The sequence below is a fragment of the Pristiophorus japonicus genome, chromosome 15 (genome assembly GCF_044704955.1).
Source record: "Pristiophorus japonicus isolate sPriJap1 chromosome 15, sPriJap1.hap1, whole genome shotgun sequence".
Taxonomy (NCBI): Eukaryota; Metazoa; Chordata; class Chondrichthyes; family Pristiophoridae; genus Pristiophorus; species Pristiophorus japonicus.
In genome coordinates, this window is record NC_091991.1 from 21,095,754 (window position 1) to 21,115,118 (window position 19,365).

At 44.0% G+C, this 19,365-nt stretch overlaps 1 protein-coding gene across 1 annotated transcript in view; it reads right to left on the minus strand.

Annotated features, from left to right (window-relative positions):
- The window catches only part of LOC139281422 (tryptophan 5-hydroxylase 2-like), a 64,407-nt gene that overhangs the window by 20,719 nt on the left and 24,323 nt on the right, over positions 1 to 19,365 (minus strand). Inside the window, exons 6-8 of the mRNA XM_070901586.1 lie at positions 13,797 to 13,993; positions 13,565 to 13,700; positions 11,571 to 11,697 (exon numbers count right to left, since the gene is read on the minus strand). Coding sequence (XP_070757687.1) covers positions 11,571 to 11,697; positions 13,565 to 13,700; positions 13,797 to 13,993 — 460 coding nt within the window. The remainder of the gene's footprint in view (positions 1 to 11,570; positions 11,698 to 13,564; positions 13,701 to 13,796; positions 13,994 to 19,365) is intronic.

Below are 19,365 nucleotides of genomic sequence, written 5' to 3' on the forward strand. Positions count from 1 at the left end.
TTGATCACTAACCATGATAATTACTAAGTTCTTTTATAATCATGCAGATTCTCAAATGCAGGGCAATCAAAGCTAAATAGACCAAAGCAGTTTGTTCACAGACAAGTGCTGTCAAGAATGAGATTAAAAATACTCTGTATAAGAAGATTGCCACGTAAACCAATTTATTCAGTCATGATATATTAATTGTACAATTCATTGTTGATTATAGATCTTAAAAATAGCAACATGCAACAATTATGCAAGTTGTGGTGGTAATACCAGTCAGTTACAGACTATTTTCAAGGATGCAACATCAAAAGTGCTCTTTGTTATTCTACATTGTGTGGGATGCATCAACAGGACTTTGTAATCAGCTTGTGTAAAATAATTCATAAAGAATTGCTTTAAGTTGACTGACACAAGCGAGCTTCCCCAATTAGTAAATTCTGCGTGTGTATTATACGCTGTCAAACCTGGTTATGACAGAAGATTTGTAACAGTGTCTCTTGTTATCGCAAAGGTCAGTCGTAAAACTCAAGACTTAAGTATAATGAAAATCTGGCAGAAGTTATAGCTGCAGGCGTTGCTGTGCTACGTGGTGCTAGCAAATACATTAGTAGGTAAGCTTCGCATATGCTCAGACACCAATCTCAACTGAGCACAGAGAGGGGGAGGGAGCGGTGGGGAGTCAGCCTCATCTGAATTAGTACACCTCATAGTGACTCATTCTGGAGCTTTATTTGCAAAGTTTTGTAAGCAAGTGCTTCACCTGGTAAAGAGAAGCAGGAAGAGGGGAGCAGAGGGGGTAGGCAAAAATGACTGGCGTGTTGGAAGAAGATTACCAGAAAACGAAAGCGTCGCCTTGAGCAGTACAAAGGTGAATATTTTGTTAAGATTCAGTCATGCCGGATCCAAAGTTCAAAATGACATAGAAACATAGAAAATAGGTGCAGGAGTAGGGCATTCGGCCCTTCGAGCCTGCACCGCCATTCAATAAGATCATGGCTGATCATCACCTCAGTACCCCTTTCCTGCTTTCTCTCCATACCCCTCGATCCCTTTAGCCGCAAGGGCCATATCTAACTCCCTCTTGAATATATCCAACGAACTGGCCTCAACAACTCTCTGCGGTCGAGAATTCCACAGGTTAACAACTCTCTGAGTGAAGAAGTTTCTCCTTATCTCGGTCCTAAATGCCTTACCCCTTATCCTTAGACTGTGTCCCCTGGTTCTGGACTTCCCCAATATCGGGAACATTCTTCCTGCATCTAACCTGTCCAAATCCCATCAGTATTTTATATGTTTCTATGAGATCCCCTCTCATTCTTCTAAACTCCAGTGAATACAGGCCAGTCTCTCCTCATATGTCAGTCCTGCCATCCCGGGAATCAGTCTGGTGAATCTTCGCTGCACTCCCTCAATAGCGTCCTTCCTCAGATTAGGAGACCAAAACTGAACAAAATATTCCAGGTGAGGCCTCACCAAGGCCCTGTACAACTGCAGTAAGACCTCCCTGCTCCTATACTCAAATCCCCTAGCTATGAAGGCTAACATGCCATTTGACTTCTTCATCGCCTGCTGAACCTGCATGCCAACTTTCAATGACTGATGTACCATGACACCGAGTTATCGTTGCACCTCCCCTTTTCCTAATCTGTTGCCATTCAGATAATATTCTGCCCTTGTGTTTTTGCCACCAAAGTGGATAACCTCACATTTATCCACATTATACTGCATCTGCCATGCATTTGCCCATTCACCTAACCTGACCAAGTCACCCTGCAGCCTCTTAGCATCCTCCTCGCAGCTCACACCACCACCCAGCTTAGTGTCATCTGCAAACTTGGAGATATTACATTCAATTCCTTCATCTAAATCATCCAAGCTAAACTGTCAGACACTATGTAAAGCTGCATCTACTGTTACATGTATGCTGACAACAGAGCAGAGTAGCACTGGAGTAAGTGAAAACCACAAGGTGATAGGAAGGGACAATATGTATGAATATAAAGGGGCTGCAGGAGGGGTCAAAACTAAAAATCATGGTTTAAAAACTAGTATTAAAACACTCTACCTAAACGCACGCAGCATTCGAAATAAAGTAAATGAGTTGACGGCACAAATCATCACAAATGGGTATGAATGGTGGCCATTACAGAAACGTGGTTGCAGGGTGGCCAAGACTGGGAATTAAACATACAGGGGTATCTTACAATTCGGAAAGATAGTCAAGAAGGGAAAGGAGGTGGGGCAGCTATGTTAATAAAGGATGATATCAGGGCAGTTGTGAGCGATGATATTGACTCTAATGAACAAAATGTTGAATCATTGTGGGTGGAGATTAAAGATCGTAAGCGGAAAAAGTCACTGGTGGGCATAGTTTATAGGCCCGCAAATAATAACTTCACGGTGGGGCGGACAATAATCAAGGGAATAATGGAGGCATGTGAAAAAGGAATGGCAGTAATCATGGGGGATTTTAACCTACATATCGATTGGTCAAATTAAATCGCACGGGGTAGCCTTGAGGAGGAATTCATAGAATGCATACGGGATTGTTTCTTAGAACAGTATGTTACAGAACCTACAAGGGAGCAAGCTATCTTAGATCTGGTCCTGTGTAATGAGACAGGAATAATAAACGATCTCCTGGTAAAAGATCCTCTCGGAATGAGTGATCACAGTATGGTTGAATTTGTAATACAGATTGAGGGTGAGGAAGTAGTGTTGCAAACGAGCATACTATGCTTAAACAAAGGGTACTACAGTGGGATGAGGGCAAAGTTGGCTAAAGTAGACTGGAAACACAGACTAAACGGTGGCACAATTGAGGAACAGTGGAGGACTTTTAAGGAGCTCTTTCTTAGTGCTCAACAAAAGTATATTCCAGTGAAAAAGAAGGGTGGTAAGAGAAGGGATAACCAGCCGTGGATAACCAAGGAAATAAAGGAAAGCATCAAATTAAAAACCAATAAGGTGGCCAAGGTTAGTGGGAAACTAGAAGATTGGGAAAATTTTAAACGACAGCAAAGAATGACTAAGAAAGCAATAAAGAAAGGAAAGATAGATTACGAAAGTAAACTTGCGCAAAACATAAAAACAGATAGTAAAAGCTTTTACCGATATATAAAACGGAAAAGAGTGACTAAAGTAAATGTTGGTCCCTTAGAAGATGAGAAGGGGGATTTAATAATGGGAATTGCGGAAATGGCTGAGACCTTAAACAATTATTTTGGTCTTCACAGTGGAAGACACAAAAACCATGCCAAAAATTGCTGGTCACGGGAATGTGGGAAGGGAGGACCTTGAGACAATCACTGGGGGGATAGTGCTGGACAGGCTAATGAGACTCAAGGTAGACAAGTCCCCTGGTCCTGATGAAATGCATCCCAGGGTATTAAAAGAGATGGCGGAAGTTATAGCAGATGCATTCGTTATAATCTACCAAAATTCTCTGGACTCTGGGGAGGTACCAGCGGATTGGAAAGCAGCTAATGTAATGCCTCTGTTTAAAAAAGGGGGCAGACAAAAGGCAGGTAACTATAGGCCGGTTAGTTTAACATCTGTAGTGGGGAAAATGCTTGAAACTATCATTAAGGAAGAAATAGCGGGACATCTAGATAGGAATAGTGCAATCAAGCAGACGCAACATGGATTCATGAAGGGGAAATCATGTTTAACTAATTTACTGGAATTCTTTGAGGATATAACGAGTATGGTGGATAGAGGTGTACCGATGGATGTGGTGTATTTAGATTTCCAAAAGGCATTCGATAAGGTGCCACACAAAAAGTTACTGCAGAAGATAAGGGTACGCAGAGTCAGAGGAAATGTATTAGCATGGATCGAGAATTGGCTGGCTAACAGAGAGCAGAGAATCGGGATAAATGGGTCCTTTTCGGGTTGGAAATCGGTGGTTAGTGGTGTGCCACAGGGATCGGTGCTGGGACCACAACTGTTTACAATATACATAGATGACCTGGAAGAGGGGACACAGTGTAGTGTAACAAAATTTGCAGATGACACAAAGGTTAGTGGGAAAGCGGGTTGTGTAGAGGACACAGAGAGGCTGCAAAGAGATAGGTTAAGCGAATGGGCTAAGGTTTGGCAGATGGAATACAATGTCGGAAAATGTGAGGTCATCCACCTTGGAAAAAAACACAGTAAAAGGGAATATTATTTGAATGGGGAGAAATTACAACATGCTGCGGTGCAGAGGGACCTGGGGGTCCTTGTGCATGAATCCCAAAAAAGTTAGTTTACAGGTGCAGCAGGTAATCAGAAAGGCGAATGGAATGTTGGCCTTCATTGCGAGAGGGATGGAGTACAAAAGCAGGGAGTTACCCTGCAAATGTATAGGGTATTGGTGAGGCCACACCTGGAGTACTGCGTGCAGTTTTGGTCACCTTACTTAAGGAAGGATATACTAGCTTTGAAGGGGGTACAGAGACGATTCACTAGGCTGATTCCGGAGATGAGGGAGTTACCTTATGATGATAGATTGAGTAGACTGGGTCTTTACTCATTGGAATTCAGAAGGATGAGGGGTGATCTTATAGAAACATTTAAAATAATGAAAGGGATAGACAAGATCGAGGCAGAGAGGTTGTTTCCACTAGTTGTGGAGATTAGGGGGGGCACAGCCTCAAAATACGGGGGAGCCAATTTAAAACTGAGTTGAGAAGGAATTTCTTCTCCCAGAGGGTTGGGAATCTGTGGAATTCTCTGCCCGAGGAAGCAGTTGAGGCTAGCTCATTGAATGTATTCAAATCACAGATAGATAGATTTTTAACCAATAAGGTAATTAAGGGTTATGGGGAGCGGGCAGGTGAGTGGAGCTGAGTCCACAGATCAGCCATGATCTTGTTGAATGGTGGAGCAGGCTCGAGGGGCTAGATGTCTTACTCCTGTTCCTAATTCTTAAGTTCTTATGTTCTTATGTAACACCAAGATCTACCTCATTGCTTCCTCCACTGATCCAAATATTGTTGCCATACTCATAAATATGCTTGTCTGATATTAGCACATCAAAAAAGCTTCCTTCAGCTGCACCGCAGCAAAACTGAGGCCGTGCTTTTCTGCCTCCATCAGCATCTCCAAGCCTCTGGCCTTCAGTCCATCAACGTCCCTGAATAACGAAGTGCGTAATCATAGCATCCTGCCTGACCCTAAACTCAGTTTTCTTCCCCTGTACATCAGTTAGTTACCAAAGCTACACAGCACCGGCCACCGCTTCTTTCTTTCCATTTCTGCTACCATTATTCTAGTCCATACCTTCATCACCTTTATGCTGCTGTTTAAGGAGGGGTTAAACTAATATGGCAAGCGGATGGGAACCTATGCAGGGAGACAGAGGGAAGTAGAATGGGGGCAGAATCAAAAGATAGTAAGAAGAAAAGTAAAAGTGGAGAGCAAAGAAACCCAAGGCAAAAAGCAAAAAGGGCCGCATTACAGCAAAATTCTAAAGGGACAAAGGGTGTTAAAAAGACCAAGCCTGAAGGCTCTGTGCCTCAATGCGAGGAGTATTCGGAATGAGGTGGACGAATTAACTGCGCAGATAATTACATCATAATATGATGTAATTGGCATCACGGAGACATGGTTCCAGGGTGACCAAGGCTGGGAACGTAACATCCAGGGGTATTCAACATTTAGGAAAGATAGACAGCAAGGAAAAGGAGGTGGGGTGGCGTTGTTGGTTAAAGAGGAAATTAATGCAATAGTAAGGAAGGACATTAGCTTGGATGATGTGGAATCTGTATGGGTAGAGCTGCAGAACACCAAAGGGCAGAAAACGCTTGTGGGAGTTGTGCACAGACCACCAAACAGTAGTAGTGAGGTTGGGGACAGCATCAAACAAGAAATTAGGGATGTGTGCAATAAAGGTACAGCAGTTATCATGGGCGATTTTAATCTACATATTGATTGGGCTAACCAAACTGGTAGCAATGTGGTGGAGGAGGATTTCCTGGAGTGTATTAGGGATGGTTTTCTCGACCAATATGTCGAGGAGCCAATGAGAGGGCTGGCCATCCTAGACTGGGTAATGTGTAATGAGAAAGGACTAATTAGCAATCTTGTTGTGCGAGACCCCTTGGGGAAGGAAGAGTGACCATAATATGGTGGAATTCTTTATTAAGATGGAGAGTGACACAGTTAATTCAGAGATTTGGATCCTGAACTTAAAGAAAGGTAACTTCGATGGTATGAGACGTGAATTGGCTAGAATAGACTGGCGAGTGATACTTAAAGGGTTGATGGTGGATAGGCAATGGCAAACATTTAAAGATCACATGGATGAACTTCAACAATTGTACATCCCTGTCTGGAGTAAAAATAAAACGGGGAAGGTGGCTCAACCGTGGCTAACAAGGGAAATTAAGGAGAGTGTTAAATCCAAGGAAGAGGCATATAAATTGGCCAGAAAAAGCAGCAAACCTGAGGACTGGGAGAATTTTGTAAAACAGCAGAGGAGGACAAAGGGTTTAATTAGGAGGGGGAAAATAGAGTATGAGAAGAAGCTTGCTGGGAACATAAAAACTGACTGCAAAAGCTTCTATAGATATGTGAAGAGAAAAAATTAGTGAAAACAAACGTAAGTCCCTTGCAGTCAGATTCAAGTGAATTTATAATGGGGAACAAAGAAATGGCGGACCAGTTAAACAAATACTTTGGTTCTGTCTTCACAAAGGAAGTCACAAATAAGCTTCCGGAAATACTAGGGGACCGAGGGTCCAGTGAGAAGGAGGAACTGAAGGACATCCTTATTAGGCAGGAAATTGTGTAAGGAAAATTGATGGGATTGAAGGCCGATAAATCCCCGGGGCCTGATAGTCTGCATCCCAGAGTACTTAAGAAAGTAGCCCTAGAAATAGTGGAAGCATTGGTGATCATTTTCCAACAGTCTATCACTCTGGATCGGTTCCTATGGACTGGAGGGTAGCTAATGTAACACCATTTTTTAAGAAAGGAGGGAGAGAGAAAATGGGTAATTATAGACCAGTTAGCCTGACATCAGTAGTGGGGAAAATGTTGGAATCAATTATTAAAGATGAAATAGCAGCACATTTTTTGGAAAGCAGTGACGGGATCAGTCCAAGTCAGCATGGATTTATGAAAGGGACATCCTGCTTGACAAATCTTCTAGAATTTTTTGAGGATGTAACTGGTAGAATGGACAAGGGAAAACTAGTGGATGTGTTATATTTGGACTTTCAAAAGGCTTTTGACAAGGTCCCACACAAGAGATTGGTGTGCAAAATTAAAGCACATGGTACTGGGGGTAATGTACTGACGTGGATAGAGAACTGGTTGGCAGACAGGAAGCAGAGAGTAGGAATAAACGGGTCCTTTTTAGAATATCAGGCTGTGACTAGTTGGATACCGCAGGGCTCAGTGCTGGGACCCCAGCTCTTTACAATATATATTAATTATTTAGATGATGGAATTGAGTGTAATATCTCCAAGTTTACAGATGACACTAAACTGGGTGGTGGTGTGAGCTGTGAGGAGGACACTAAGAGGCTGCAGGGTGATTTGGACAGGTTAGGTGAATGGGCAAATACATGGCAGATGCAGTATAATGTGGATAAATGTGAGGTTATCCACTTTTGTGGCAAAAACATGAAGACAGAATATTATCTGAATGGCGGCAGATTAGGAAAAGGGGAGGTGCAACGATACCTGGGTGTCATGGTACATCAGTCATTGAAAGTTGGCATGCAGGTACAGCAGGCGGTGAAGAAGGCAAATGGTATGTTGGCCTTCATAGCTAGGGGATTTGAGTATAGGAGCAGAGAGGTCTTACTGCAGTTGTACAGGGCCTTAGTGAGGCCTCACCTGGAATATTGTGTTCAGTTTTGGTTTCCTAATCTGAGGAAGGACATTCTTGCTATTGAGAGAGTGCAGCGAAGGTTCACCAGACTGATTCTCGGGATGGCAGGACTGACATATGAGGAGAGACTGGATCGACTGGGCCTGTATTCACTGGAGTTTAGAAGGATGAAAGGGGATCTCATAGAAACGTATAAAATTCTGGCGGGACTGGACAGGTTAGATGCAGGAAGAATGTTCCCGATGTTGGGGAAGTCCAGAACCAGGGGACATAGCCTAAGGATAAGGGGTAAGTCATTTAGGACTGAGATGAGGAGAAACTTCTTCACTCAGAGAGTTGTTAACCTGTGGAATTCCCTACCGCAGAGAGTTGTTGATGCCAGTTCATTGGATATATTCAAGAGGGAGTTAGATATGGCCTTTACGGCTAAAGGGATCAAGGGGTATGGAGAGAAAGCAGGAAAGGGGTACTGAGGTGAATGATCAGCTATGATCTTATTGAATGGCGGTGCAGACTCGAAGGGCCGAATGGCCTACTCCTGCACCTATTTTCTATGTTTCTATATTTCCAATGCCCTTCCCGCTGACCTCTTCCCACCCTCACTCCCCATAACCTTCCCGAGCTTGAATTCATCCAACATACCACAGCTTATTTCCTCACCCGTACTGAGACCCCCACACCCAGCCCTCATCCCCCCGTGCACCCCGCCCTCACCCCTACACCCTGCCCTCACCCCATCAGCCCCAGCCCTCAGCCCTCGAGCCCTGCCCTCATCCCTCACCCCCCGCCCTCAGCCCCTGCACCCTCCCCTCACCCCACCCCCCGTGCAACCTGCCCTCGACCCATATACCCTCCTGTCACTCTCCCCTCCCCGCATACCCTTCCCTCACCCCGCATACTCTTCCCTCACCCCCCACGCCCTGCCCTCACCCCCCACACCCTGCCCTCACCCCCCACACCCTCACCCCCCCCCGCCTACCCTTCCCCCTCCCCGCTTACCCTTCCCTCACCCCCCACACCCTGCCCTCAACCCCCACACCCTGCCCTCACACCCTGCCCTCACCAAGCCCCACCAGCTCTCCGTGCCTCCAGCATGTCAATTTCAAATCCCTCACCCTAGTCTTAGATCTCTCAATGGCCTTACCCTCCCTACATTATTGCTACCACCAAAAGTGCATCGCTGCAAACATCGTTCAATCCCAGCTTCAGCAGCCTCGCGTTCAGCCACTGTACTCCTGTCCCCTGGAATTCTGTGCCCGGTGTCCTCCCCCTTCCATTTTCTCTCCCTGCTTTCAAAATCCTCCTCTTTGGCTGTGCCTTTTAATCCCCTTCCTCACTTCTCCACTCTCTTCCCTTTCCACATCTTCAGTGTCCACTGCATCCCTTTTCTTCTTGTTATAAAACATTGAGAGAGGTCTTCCTGCTCGTGAGGAGCACAATACAAAGACAAGTTATTGTAGTTACTGTTCTGTAATCAACTGAAATCTGCAGTGTTGATCTTTTAATACTATTTAATTTTGAACATAAACTTGATTCATACATTATAGCTCAAGCAACAAGATTTACTGGTTTCCCGCTTTCTGAAGATTAGGAACAGACAATTTGCAGTAAGCCAACGATCGTACCAGTATTGTTTTGTTTGATTCTCGGTAGCACCATATTGCTAGATATTATACACACATGGTCAATGTTTGTTCCCTAGGCAAGAAAGGCTCTCTTACAGGAATTGTCCTTGGCACTAAGCATGAAAGAACTATCTGATGTTATCTGAAAGCTGTAACAAGCAATAGGAAATGTCTGACTGGTCTAAATAAGGGAGCAATGCGCTAAGTGTCTGTGTCAGAAGAGCACATTTGGAAAATGAAATTTACCTAAGTCCCTCAGTACTGCACAGCACTTTCAACCTAAATGATTTGCTCAAGTCACTGGAGTGAGATTTGAACACACAACCTTCTGACCCAGAGGCGAGAGGGCTGCCACTGAGCCAAGGCTGGCATTCAAGAGTGCGCTGGCACCCGGGGTGGGCAAAGAAGAAAAGGAGAGAGTGCCCAGTGTGTTACCTTGCCAATCCTGGTGGGGTCGTTAAATTTTTTGCTGCACTGTTCTGTATCCCTGGGGTCGAGGGAGTTGACACTCAGTGCTATTAACAAAGAACTTCCAAAAATATGATAAAGGTGCTCAAATGGCAAAGAGGGGACTAAAAACGACACTAGTGGCCACCTTAAACTTAGTTAAACTTTGACATTAGTTTTGCAGAGGTCTTAGACAGGCTTAGTGTGCTCAAACCAATAAATCCCCAAGGATGGACAATATAGGGTAAATTCATTGATTCTGTGCTCCCAATGGGGACCTGCACTGAAAATATGATATTGACGATGAAATGTTGAAGCTCTATCACTGACCTGTGTTCCATTTGTGTCGTGTGAATTTACTCTTATATACCCGAAAAATCTACCAAGTGCTGACGGTCATTGGGAGGAAGTCAATGGATACAAGGGAGATAGCACTGGAATGGAAGCAAGGCCACATATGGAAACAGGACAAGTTCAATTCAATTCAAATCAGTACAGCTGCAGACCATACTATCTCAATGAATGCTGCTGAGCTGTCTTAGGGAGAAGATGAAAGCCATCTGGGAGTGATAATAAACTCAACACTTACTATATCCAGTCATTGCAGACAAGCAATCAATGTCAAACAGAACATTGAGCAATAAACCTGTTTTGGGAAAAGTAGCAAAAATGGGCTGTTTTGGCACAGGCTCTGGATATTTAGGGCTCAATTTTGGCCAGGAGTTGCTCTGTTTTTTTTTGGAGTAATTTGGTTTTTCTGGCGTAACTTAAAAATTCCCATTTTCCACAATCAATTTGCACCAGTGTAAGTTTTTTTAGCTACGATTTTTTTAGTTCCGTTTTTTTTCTCTCAAAAGGGGGCGTTTCCAGCCACCTACATCAGTTCTGTCCATTTCGACAACTTTGGCCAGCTAATAGTTACTCCAAATCTACTTAGGCCAGCGTATATGGCCACTTCAGAAAACCCTTGCGGAGAATTAAGAAATTGGTACATCGGTGGCCATTCGGCCTGGGATAGGGCCGGGGAAGGAAGCGGAAAGGACCTGTACCTAAAGCACCAAAACTTACAAAGCACCAAACCTTGCAAACAAAAAGTAATAAGCGTTCACTAACAACTAAAAAATTGAAGTAAGTCCTACCTTCATCTTAAAACTTGGCCCGGGAAGGTAGCACTATCAGTTCTCCTGCCCGCCCGCCCCTAGCCCTGGCCGAGTGGCCTCCCGGTGGGATTTCTAAGATTAAAGTGATTAAAGCTTCAAATCAAATGGAACTAAGCAGTCCGTGCAACTGCCACTCCGTACCCCTACTCACAACATTTAGCCGGCATCGGGTCCCACACAGCGGCTGCAGCAAGACACAGAGAGACCGGGGGTGGGGAGTTGCTGCGCATGCGTGGACACCCCATTGCGCATGTGCAGACGTCCCAGCGCTGTTATTGGTGCAGGATGCTGGCTCCACCCCCGACTCGACTGGCCACACTGCGCGACCACGGGGAGGAGGCCGGACAGCGGCCAACGTGGGAAGGAAATTTTTCGGCGCACTTCTGAACGGAGAAAAACGGCGCATCTCCGGTAAGTGCGCCGAAAAACGGGCTTGGCCAAAATTGAGCCCATAGTCATATGAATATATGGTTAAATCGCCTTATCATACTTGTAAAAAATTTCAAACCAGAGGCAACTTACAGTGGCTAACTTCTGAACATCTTCATCTGAGGCAACGAGAGAGACAAGACCTAGTTCTTGTGAAAACTGCGCAAAACTTGGATCCGCCAAAAGAGGTACATGACCCAGCAGTTCATGGCATGTATCTCTGAAAAATACATATTGAAAAAAAGAGGATTATATTGTACACATACATAGCAATGTACAATAGCTAAATTAACTTATACATAAGCATCGCCAGGTACAAGCAGGCATGCACACACGCATCTATAGGTAGTGCATTTCAGATCTTAACCACTCAATGCATCAAAAAGTTTTTCCTCATCTTGCCTTTAGTTCTTTTGCAAATCTCCTTAAATCTGTGTCCTCTGGTTCTCGACCCCTTCTGCCAATGGGAACAGTTTTTCTCTATCTACTCTGTCTAGATCCATCCAGATTTTGAACACCAGAATTGGACACAATACTCTAGTTGAGGCCGGACCAATGTTTTATAAAGGTTCATCATAACTTCCTTGCTTTTGTACTCTCTGCCTCTATTTATGAAGCCCAGGATCCCATAGGCTTTTTAACCGCTTTCTCAACTTGCCCTGCCACCTTCAACGACTTGTGCACATATACCCCCAACTCTCTCTGCTTTCGGATTGTACCCTCTAGTTTATATTTCCTCTCCTCGTTCTTCCTACCAAAATGTATCACCGTACTTTTCTGCGTTAAATTTCATCTGCCACATGTCCGCCCATCCCACCAGCCTGTCCATGTCCTCTTGAAGTCTATCACTATCCTCCTCACTGTTCACTATACTTCCAAGTTTTGTGTCATCTGCAAATTTTGAAATTGTGCCCTGTACACCCACATCCAAGTCATTAACATATATCAAGAAAAGCAGTGGTCCTAGCCCTGGGTAACGCCACTGTATACCTTCCTCCAGTCCAAAAAACAACCGTTCACCACTACTCTCTGTTTCCTGTCACTGAGCCAATTTTGTGTCCATGCTGCCACTGTCCCTTTTATTCCATGGGCTTCAACTTTGCTGGCAAGTCTATTATGTGATACGTTATCAAACACCTTTTGGAAGTCCATATACATCACACCAACTGTATTACCCTCATCACCCCTCTCTTTTACCTCATCAAAAAACGCAATCAAGTTAGTTAAACACGATTTGCCTTTAACAAATCCATGCTGGCTTTTCTTAATTAATCCACACTTGTCCAAGTGACTGTTAATTTTGTCCCTGATTATCGTTTCTAAAACCTTCCCCACTACCAAGGTTAAACTGACCGGCCTGTAGATGATGGGTTTATCCTTAAATCCATTTTTGAATAAGGGTGTAACATTTGCAATTCTCCAGTCCTCCAGCATCACCCCCAGATCCAAGGAGGATTGGAAGATTATGGTCAGTACCTCCCTGATTTCCACCTTTACTTCCCTCAGCATTCTCAGATGCATCCCATCTAGTCCTGGTAACTTATCTACTTTGAGTAAAGCCAGCCTTTCTAGTATCTACTCTATCAATTTTTATCCCATCCAATGTCTCAACTACCTCCTCTTTCACTATGATTTTGGCAGCGTCTTTTTCCTTGGTGAAGACAGATGCAAAGTACCCATTTAGTACTTCAGCCATGCCCTCTGCCTCCATGCGCATGTCTCCTTTTTGGTCCCTAATCAGCCCCACCCCTCCTCTTACTATTTATATGCCTATGGAAGACCTTTGAATTCTCTTTTATGTTAGCCTCGGGATGGTATAGATATAAACTAAAAGTTAAAGCTTTACTTTATAAACAAACATGGTTGTAAAATTCCACCTGCCTGAGATTCCATTGAATGACAGTCAGATTATACTGAATAGTTTTAATATTGATTATGATTAAAAGCATAACAGCAATATTAATCGTCTATTGTTCAATAGAAAACCTTGGAAAGCATTCATTCATTTAATAGTTATTAATTCAATCTCACAACGGTTTCAGAATGACTTGGTACACAGAAGCAAAGTCTGGTAAACAGAAACTTACGGTTCTGGGGTGTAAAAGGGATCCGAGCAGTGACGCACATACTGAGTGCAATGGAAAACTCGAAAAGCTAATCCAGCCAAAAAGTCTCTTGGAGACAAATATCCAGCCACTGGTCGCACTGCAAAGCCTGACCGTTCTGAAACATGGTGGAAACGCGTTTCTACTTAAATTCAATCCATATATTGGGGAGGGAAAATCCATATTAGTGTACAGTGAATGTAGTCCTAAATACCTTTCAAAAATACACAAACATCTTCCAATTGTGGGATATTATCCTCTCTGTAGCCGCAGTGTTTTGTTAGAAGAGGAAAATTCTTAAGGTACTCCTGGCAGGCATGAGTTGGGTAAAGTTTTGTCAGCTCCCTGAACACCGTCCCCCAAGTCTTAATCTCTTCTTCTGTGTATTCAACTCGAGGAATAGGCTGGCCACTAGAGGGCAGCAAAAGAACATGTTACTGAGCTTACTTTGGCAGAAAAATTAGAAACGCAAATTATAATTTCAATCGAGAAAAATTGCAAAATGCTGCCGTACAGAGGGACCTTGGGGTACTTGTGCATGAAACACAAAATGTTAGTATGCAGGCACAGCAAGTAATAAGGAGGGCAAATGGAATATTGGCCTTTATTACAAGGGGGATAGAGTATAAAAGCAGAGAAGTCCTGCTACAACTGTACAGACACACCTACAGTACTGTGTACAGTTTTGGTCTCCGTATTTAAGGAAGGATATACTTGCATTGGAGGAAGTTCAGAGAAGGTTCACTAGGTTGATTCCGGAGATGAGGGGGTTGGCTTATGAAGATTGGGCTTGTACTCATTGGACATAAGGACATAAGCATTAGGAACAGGAGTAGGCCATCTAGCCCCTCGAGCCTGCTCCGCCATTCAACAAGATCATGGCTGATCTGGCCGTGGACTCAGCTCCACTTACCTGCCCGCTCCCCGTAACCCTTAATTCCCTTATTGGTTAAAAATCTATCTATCTGTGACTTGAATACATTCAATGATTTAGCCTCAACTGCTTCCTTGGGCAGAGAATTCCACAGATTCACAACCCTCTGGGAGAAGAAATTCCTTCTCAACTCAGTTTTAAATTGGCTCCCCCTTATTTTGAGGCTGTGCCCCCTAGTTCTAGTCTCCCCTACCAGTGGAAACAACCTCTCTGCCTCTATCTTGTCTATCCCTTTCATTATTTTAAATGTTTCTATAAGATCACCCCTCATCCTGCTGAACTCCAACGAGTAAAGACCCAGTCTACTCAATCTATCATCATAAGGTAACTCCCTCATCTCCGGAATCAGCCTAGTGAATCGTCTCTGTACCCCCTCCAAAGCTATTATATCCTTCCTTAAGTAAGGTGACCAAAACTGCACGCAGTACTCCAGGTGCGGCCTCACCAATACCCTATACAGTTGGAGTTCAGAAGGTGATCTTATCGAAACATAAAAGATAATGAGGGGTCTCGACAAGGTGGATGCAGAGAGGATATTTCCACTCATAGGTGAAACTAGAACTAGGGGACATAGTCTCAGAATAAGGGGCCGCCCATTTAAAACTGAGATGAGGAGGAATTTCTTCTCTCAGAGGGTTGTAAATCTGTGGAATTCTCTGCCCCAGAGAGCTGTGGAGGCTGGGTCATTGAATATATTTAAGGTGGGGGTAGACAGATTTTTGAGCGATAAGGGAATAAAGGGTTATGGGGAGCGGGCAGGGAAGTGGAGCTGAATCCATGATCAAATCAGCCATGATCTTATTAAATGGCGGAGCAGGCTCGAGGGGCCATATGGTCTACTCCTGCTCCTATTTCTTATGTTCTTATGAACAATGCGATGTTCATTCTGCTGAACGTGGAATTGCACATTTTTCATCATCTGTTTGTTGAATATAGTGCGTGGTTCCCTACAGATAACCGGTTGTTGAACATTTACGTGGTTACCCTCTACACAGATAACTAGTTGTTGAATATTTATGTGGTTACCCTCTACACAGATAACTAGTTGTTGAATATTTATGTGGTTACCCTCTCGACAGTTAAATGGTTGTTTAATATTGATGTGGTTACCCTCTACAGATAACTGGTTGTTTAATATTTATGTGGTTACCTGCGTCTTAGCATCAGCTGCCGATTATAAAGACGATACACACACTGGATATCTTTGAAAAGAAAAACTTACATTTATATTGTGCTTTTCAAGGCCCCTGAAGTATTTTTGGAGTGTAGTCACTGTTGTAACGTAGGAAACGCGGCAGCCAATTTGCACACAGCAAGTTCCAATAAGCAGCAATATGATAATGACCAGACTATCTCTTTTCGTGATGTTGTTTGAGGGATAAATATTGGCCAGGACACTGGGGATAACTCACCTGCTCTTTCTTGAAATCGTGCCATGGGATATTTTATTTCCCCTTGAGAGCAGACGAGGTCTTGGTTTAACATCTCATCCAAAAGTCGGCACCTCCGACAGTGCAGCACTCCCTCAGCACTGCACTGGAGTGTCAGCCGAGATTTCAGTGCTGAGGTCCCTGGAGTGGGACTTGAACCCACAACCTGCTGACTGAGGTGAGAGTGCTATCCACTGAGCCACAGTTGACACTTTGCTTTATAGGGTTAAATATTACAATACTAATGTCCGTCCTGATATTTCAGTATATTAGTGTAAGTTTCAGCATCATAGTCCGGGAGCTGAAATCTTTCAAAGTGGCCAGTCCAGGTGAACCATTAGCGGTAAATAGAAAAAACAGTGAGTGCTAGAACTCTGAAAATGCTGGAAAAGCACAGCAAATCCTTCAGCAAATGAAAAGAAAAAGGATAGGTTAACATGAAAATGTTATAATATGTAGTAAAAATGTCAAATTCCCAATGGTAATCGATCAAATTGGTAAATTTACTAAAGTCCCGAGACGTAACTATATAATGTGCAGAATATCTAAAGAGCAAGGGCTGTTCCATAAATGCCCAAACGATATATAAGTTGACCCACATAAGAAAACAGTGCACTTCAATGTAGTCACACACCATCCTGACTTGGAAATATATCACCGTTCCTTCATCGTCACTGAGTCAAAATCCTGGAGCTCCCTCCCTAACAGCGGCTCTGTGGGAGCACCTTCACCACACGGACTGCAGCGATTCAAGAAGGCAGCTCACCACCACCTTCTCCAGGGCAATTGTGGACGGGCAATAAATGCTGGCCTTGCCAGTGACGCCCACATCCCAGGACCTCTTGTTTTTTTAATTCCTGGGAGTTATACATGATGCTTTCATTCTTTAGCAATCAGAAAGATGCCATAGCTCTGTGAAAGAGAAGGATGGATTGCCGGCTGGCTACTAGAAAGTATTACGTGCAGCAACCATAGCCGTGACAACCTCTGTTCAACGTGCACACCATAGCAGAGAACAGCTACAAGGGAAAGCCAAATGGCCTCAGTGAGCAGACATTTAGGGTGCTGAAGTCGGTCAGAGGGGACCTTTGAACAGGCCCAGAGAAAGTGTGCAGGGGCCACAGTATGGACTTGAATGGCGAGTAGTTGAAAATCACAGAAGAGGAGCAGGATTTTGGTGCAGAGTAACCAACTATCGCAGACCAGCCACCGCAGTCAGTGAGAGAGGTTACGAGCTCAGTGACCAGTTCTTCAACAACTTTATTGGGCACTTTTACTTTCTATCGGGCGTATTTACAAATCATAGAACTGATGTTTGAATTATCTGGGGGGGGTTTTGTATAGTAAACAGTACATTAGCTTTACTGTTGGAAAACTGACACTTCCATATCTGCAAATTGAAAGAATGACAGATATATTATAAGTGAAGATATTTTATTTTATCTTTAATGCATATGGTGTAGGTGTTTGTCGTGGTTTTTTCAGGTGTATTTTCCCTTGCGTGCCATGAACTTCTGTGCGTTGACTGTTGATATGGCTGACACCTGGATGCTCGCACAGTTGACGCAGTATCACTGCTGCCCAGCCTGCAGTAGGAGATACACTGCCATCAGTCCCAGGAACCTCCGTTGCCAGAATCGGTGTGGGCTGTTTGCTTTCAGAGCCAACATTTACTGTCACTTGTGCAGAGCTGGATGATGCCACAGAACTATGACTGACATGAGTGCCTCTGGCTGCTCCTGTGCTATTCCATGCATGCAATTGCTGGAGACCCCTCACAAGCTCCGCTGATCTGTGTGAGCACAGAAAGTGGGAATCTATGAGGTCTTCACTGTGGTTTCCTGGAACCCTTCTCCAAGTAAGATGAATTTGGTTGCAAGTGCGTCTTATGGTTGGGACTCTAAAGTCTCCACAGCAGTGTTCACAAGAGATATTGGTACTGGGTCTTATTAACTGTATTACCAATATCACCACTGCTAGTTTTGTCATATTAATCAATGGCAACAAGAGTGCTAATTGTTACTCTTCCAACAAACCATTCCCTTTCCATCTGCCATGTATATCAAAACAACTTTCTTTTCACAGAGTCACCAAGCATTCGTTTCAAAGCAAGTTAGGCTCCTCTCTATAACGCTTCATCTCTCCACCTCTTTTAACACCCTCCTTAAACCTACCTCTTTCACTAAGCTTTTAGTTATCTTTCCTAATACCTCCATCTTTGGCTCCCAGTGAATTGTTGACTGATAATGCTTCTGTGAAGCACCCGGGATGTTTTTCTACATTAAAAGTGCTTTATAAATGCATGGTATGGTTGTTGTAGAGCTCCCCAAAACAGCAGGGACGAGTGACAATAGATCTTGGGGTAGAAATTCGGTCACTTAGCGCCCCTGGAAAGGGTCGGAACAGGGGCGTTAAAGGGCTTGGAGCTGCGGGCGTCGGCATTCGCGCCGTCCGGCACATTCAGTGTGCCGGTGCCGCTGACCAGTACTGCCGGGGAGCGTCAGGTAGTGTGCGATGTCCCCGGTTTCGACAGCGCTTTGATTTTTGTTTCGCGCTGACCCTGTAGCGTCCCACAGTGCCCTGTACAGAGACCACCTGAAAAACCAGATGGTCAGAGCTGTCCCAGCAGCAGTGAGGGAAAGAATTACTGAATGAGATACGTGAGATTGTTTTTTTTTATTTTTGCGATTTATGTTTATGTTGGGTAAACAAGATATTGGGAATGTTTTTTGTGGGGTTTTTTTCCCCCAGGGAAGCTTCTTTGAGGCCGGCTCTTTAGCAATGGATTTTCAGTTGCTCAGCCGGCTTTGCGCCCCAAGACAGGTGTGGAACGCCTCCCTTAGTGCTCCGCTCCACACTCAGGGTCCAGTTGCTGAACTTTGTGACTGCAGACACAAACCATTTCCCGCCCCACCGCCCCCAACCCAATTTCCACCCTGAAAGCAAAAGATATCTTAAAAATTAAAACTGGTGCTCTGTACTCCATTGTTTCATCTTCAACCCACTGGGATCTTCTTCTTTGCGAGCTGGGGGTGAGATTTAAGTCTAGATGGTAATGATTTTGTGCAACTTGTAGACTACTGGGTTCTCCTTGCTCTGTGAAGAGATAGAACATTGTGAATGCATAAGCACACTTATCCATTTGCAAGCTTAGAGGCTAATGTACAATCAGTTTTATTAATGTTAAATATGCAAATCATGGTTATATGGTACATACCAGCTGTTCCACACATCCACGTAACATCCATAGTCCCAACACCTTTCAAGCCCCCTCCTGAATAAATCGACTATTCCTTCCTCACATTCCATGAGAGTAGAGATCCCCCATCAGTGTCCTCCAGTTACGTGCGAGTTTTGCCTTTAAACATAAAAGCAGTGAGGATTAAGATGAAGTGATTTAGGCCATGAAAATGATTTCT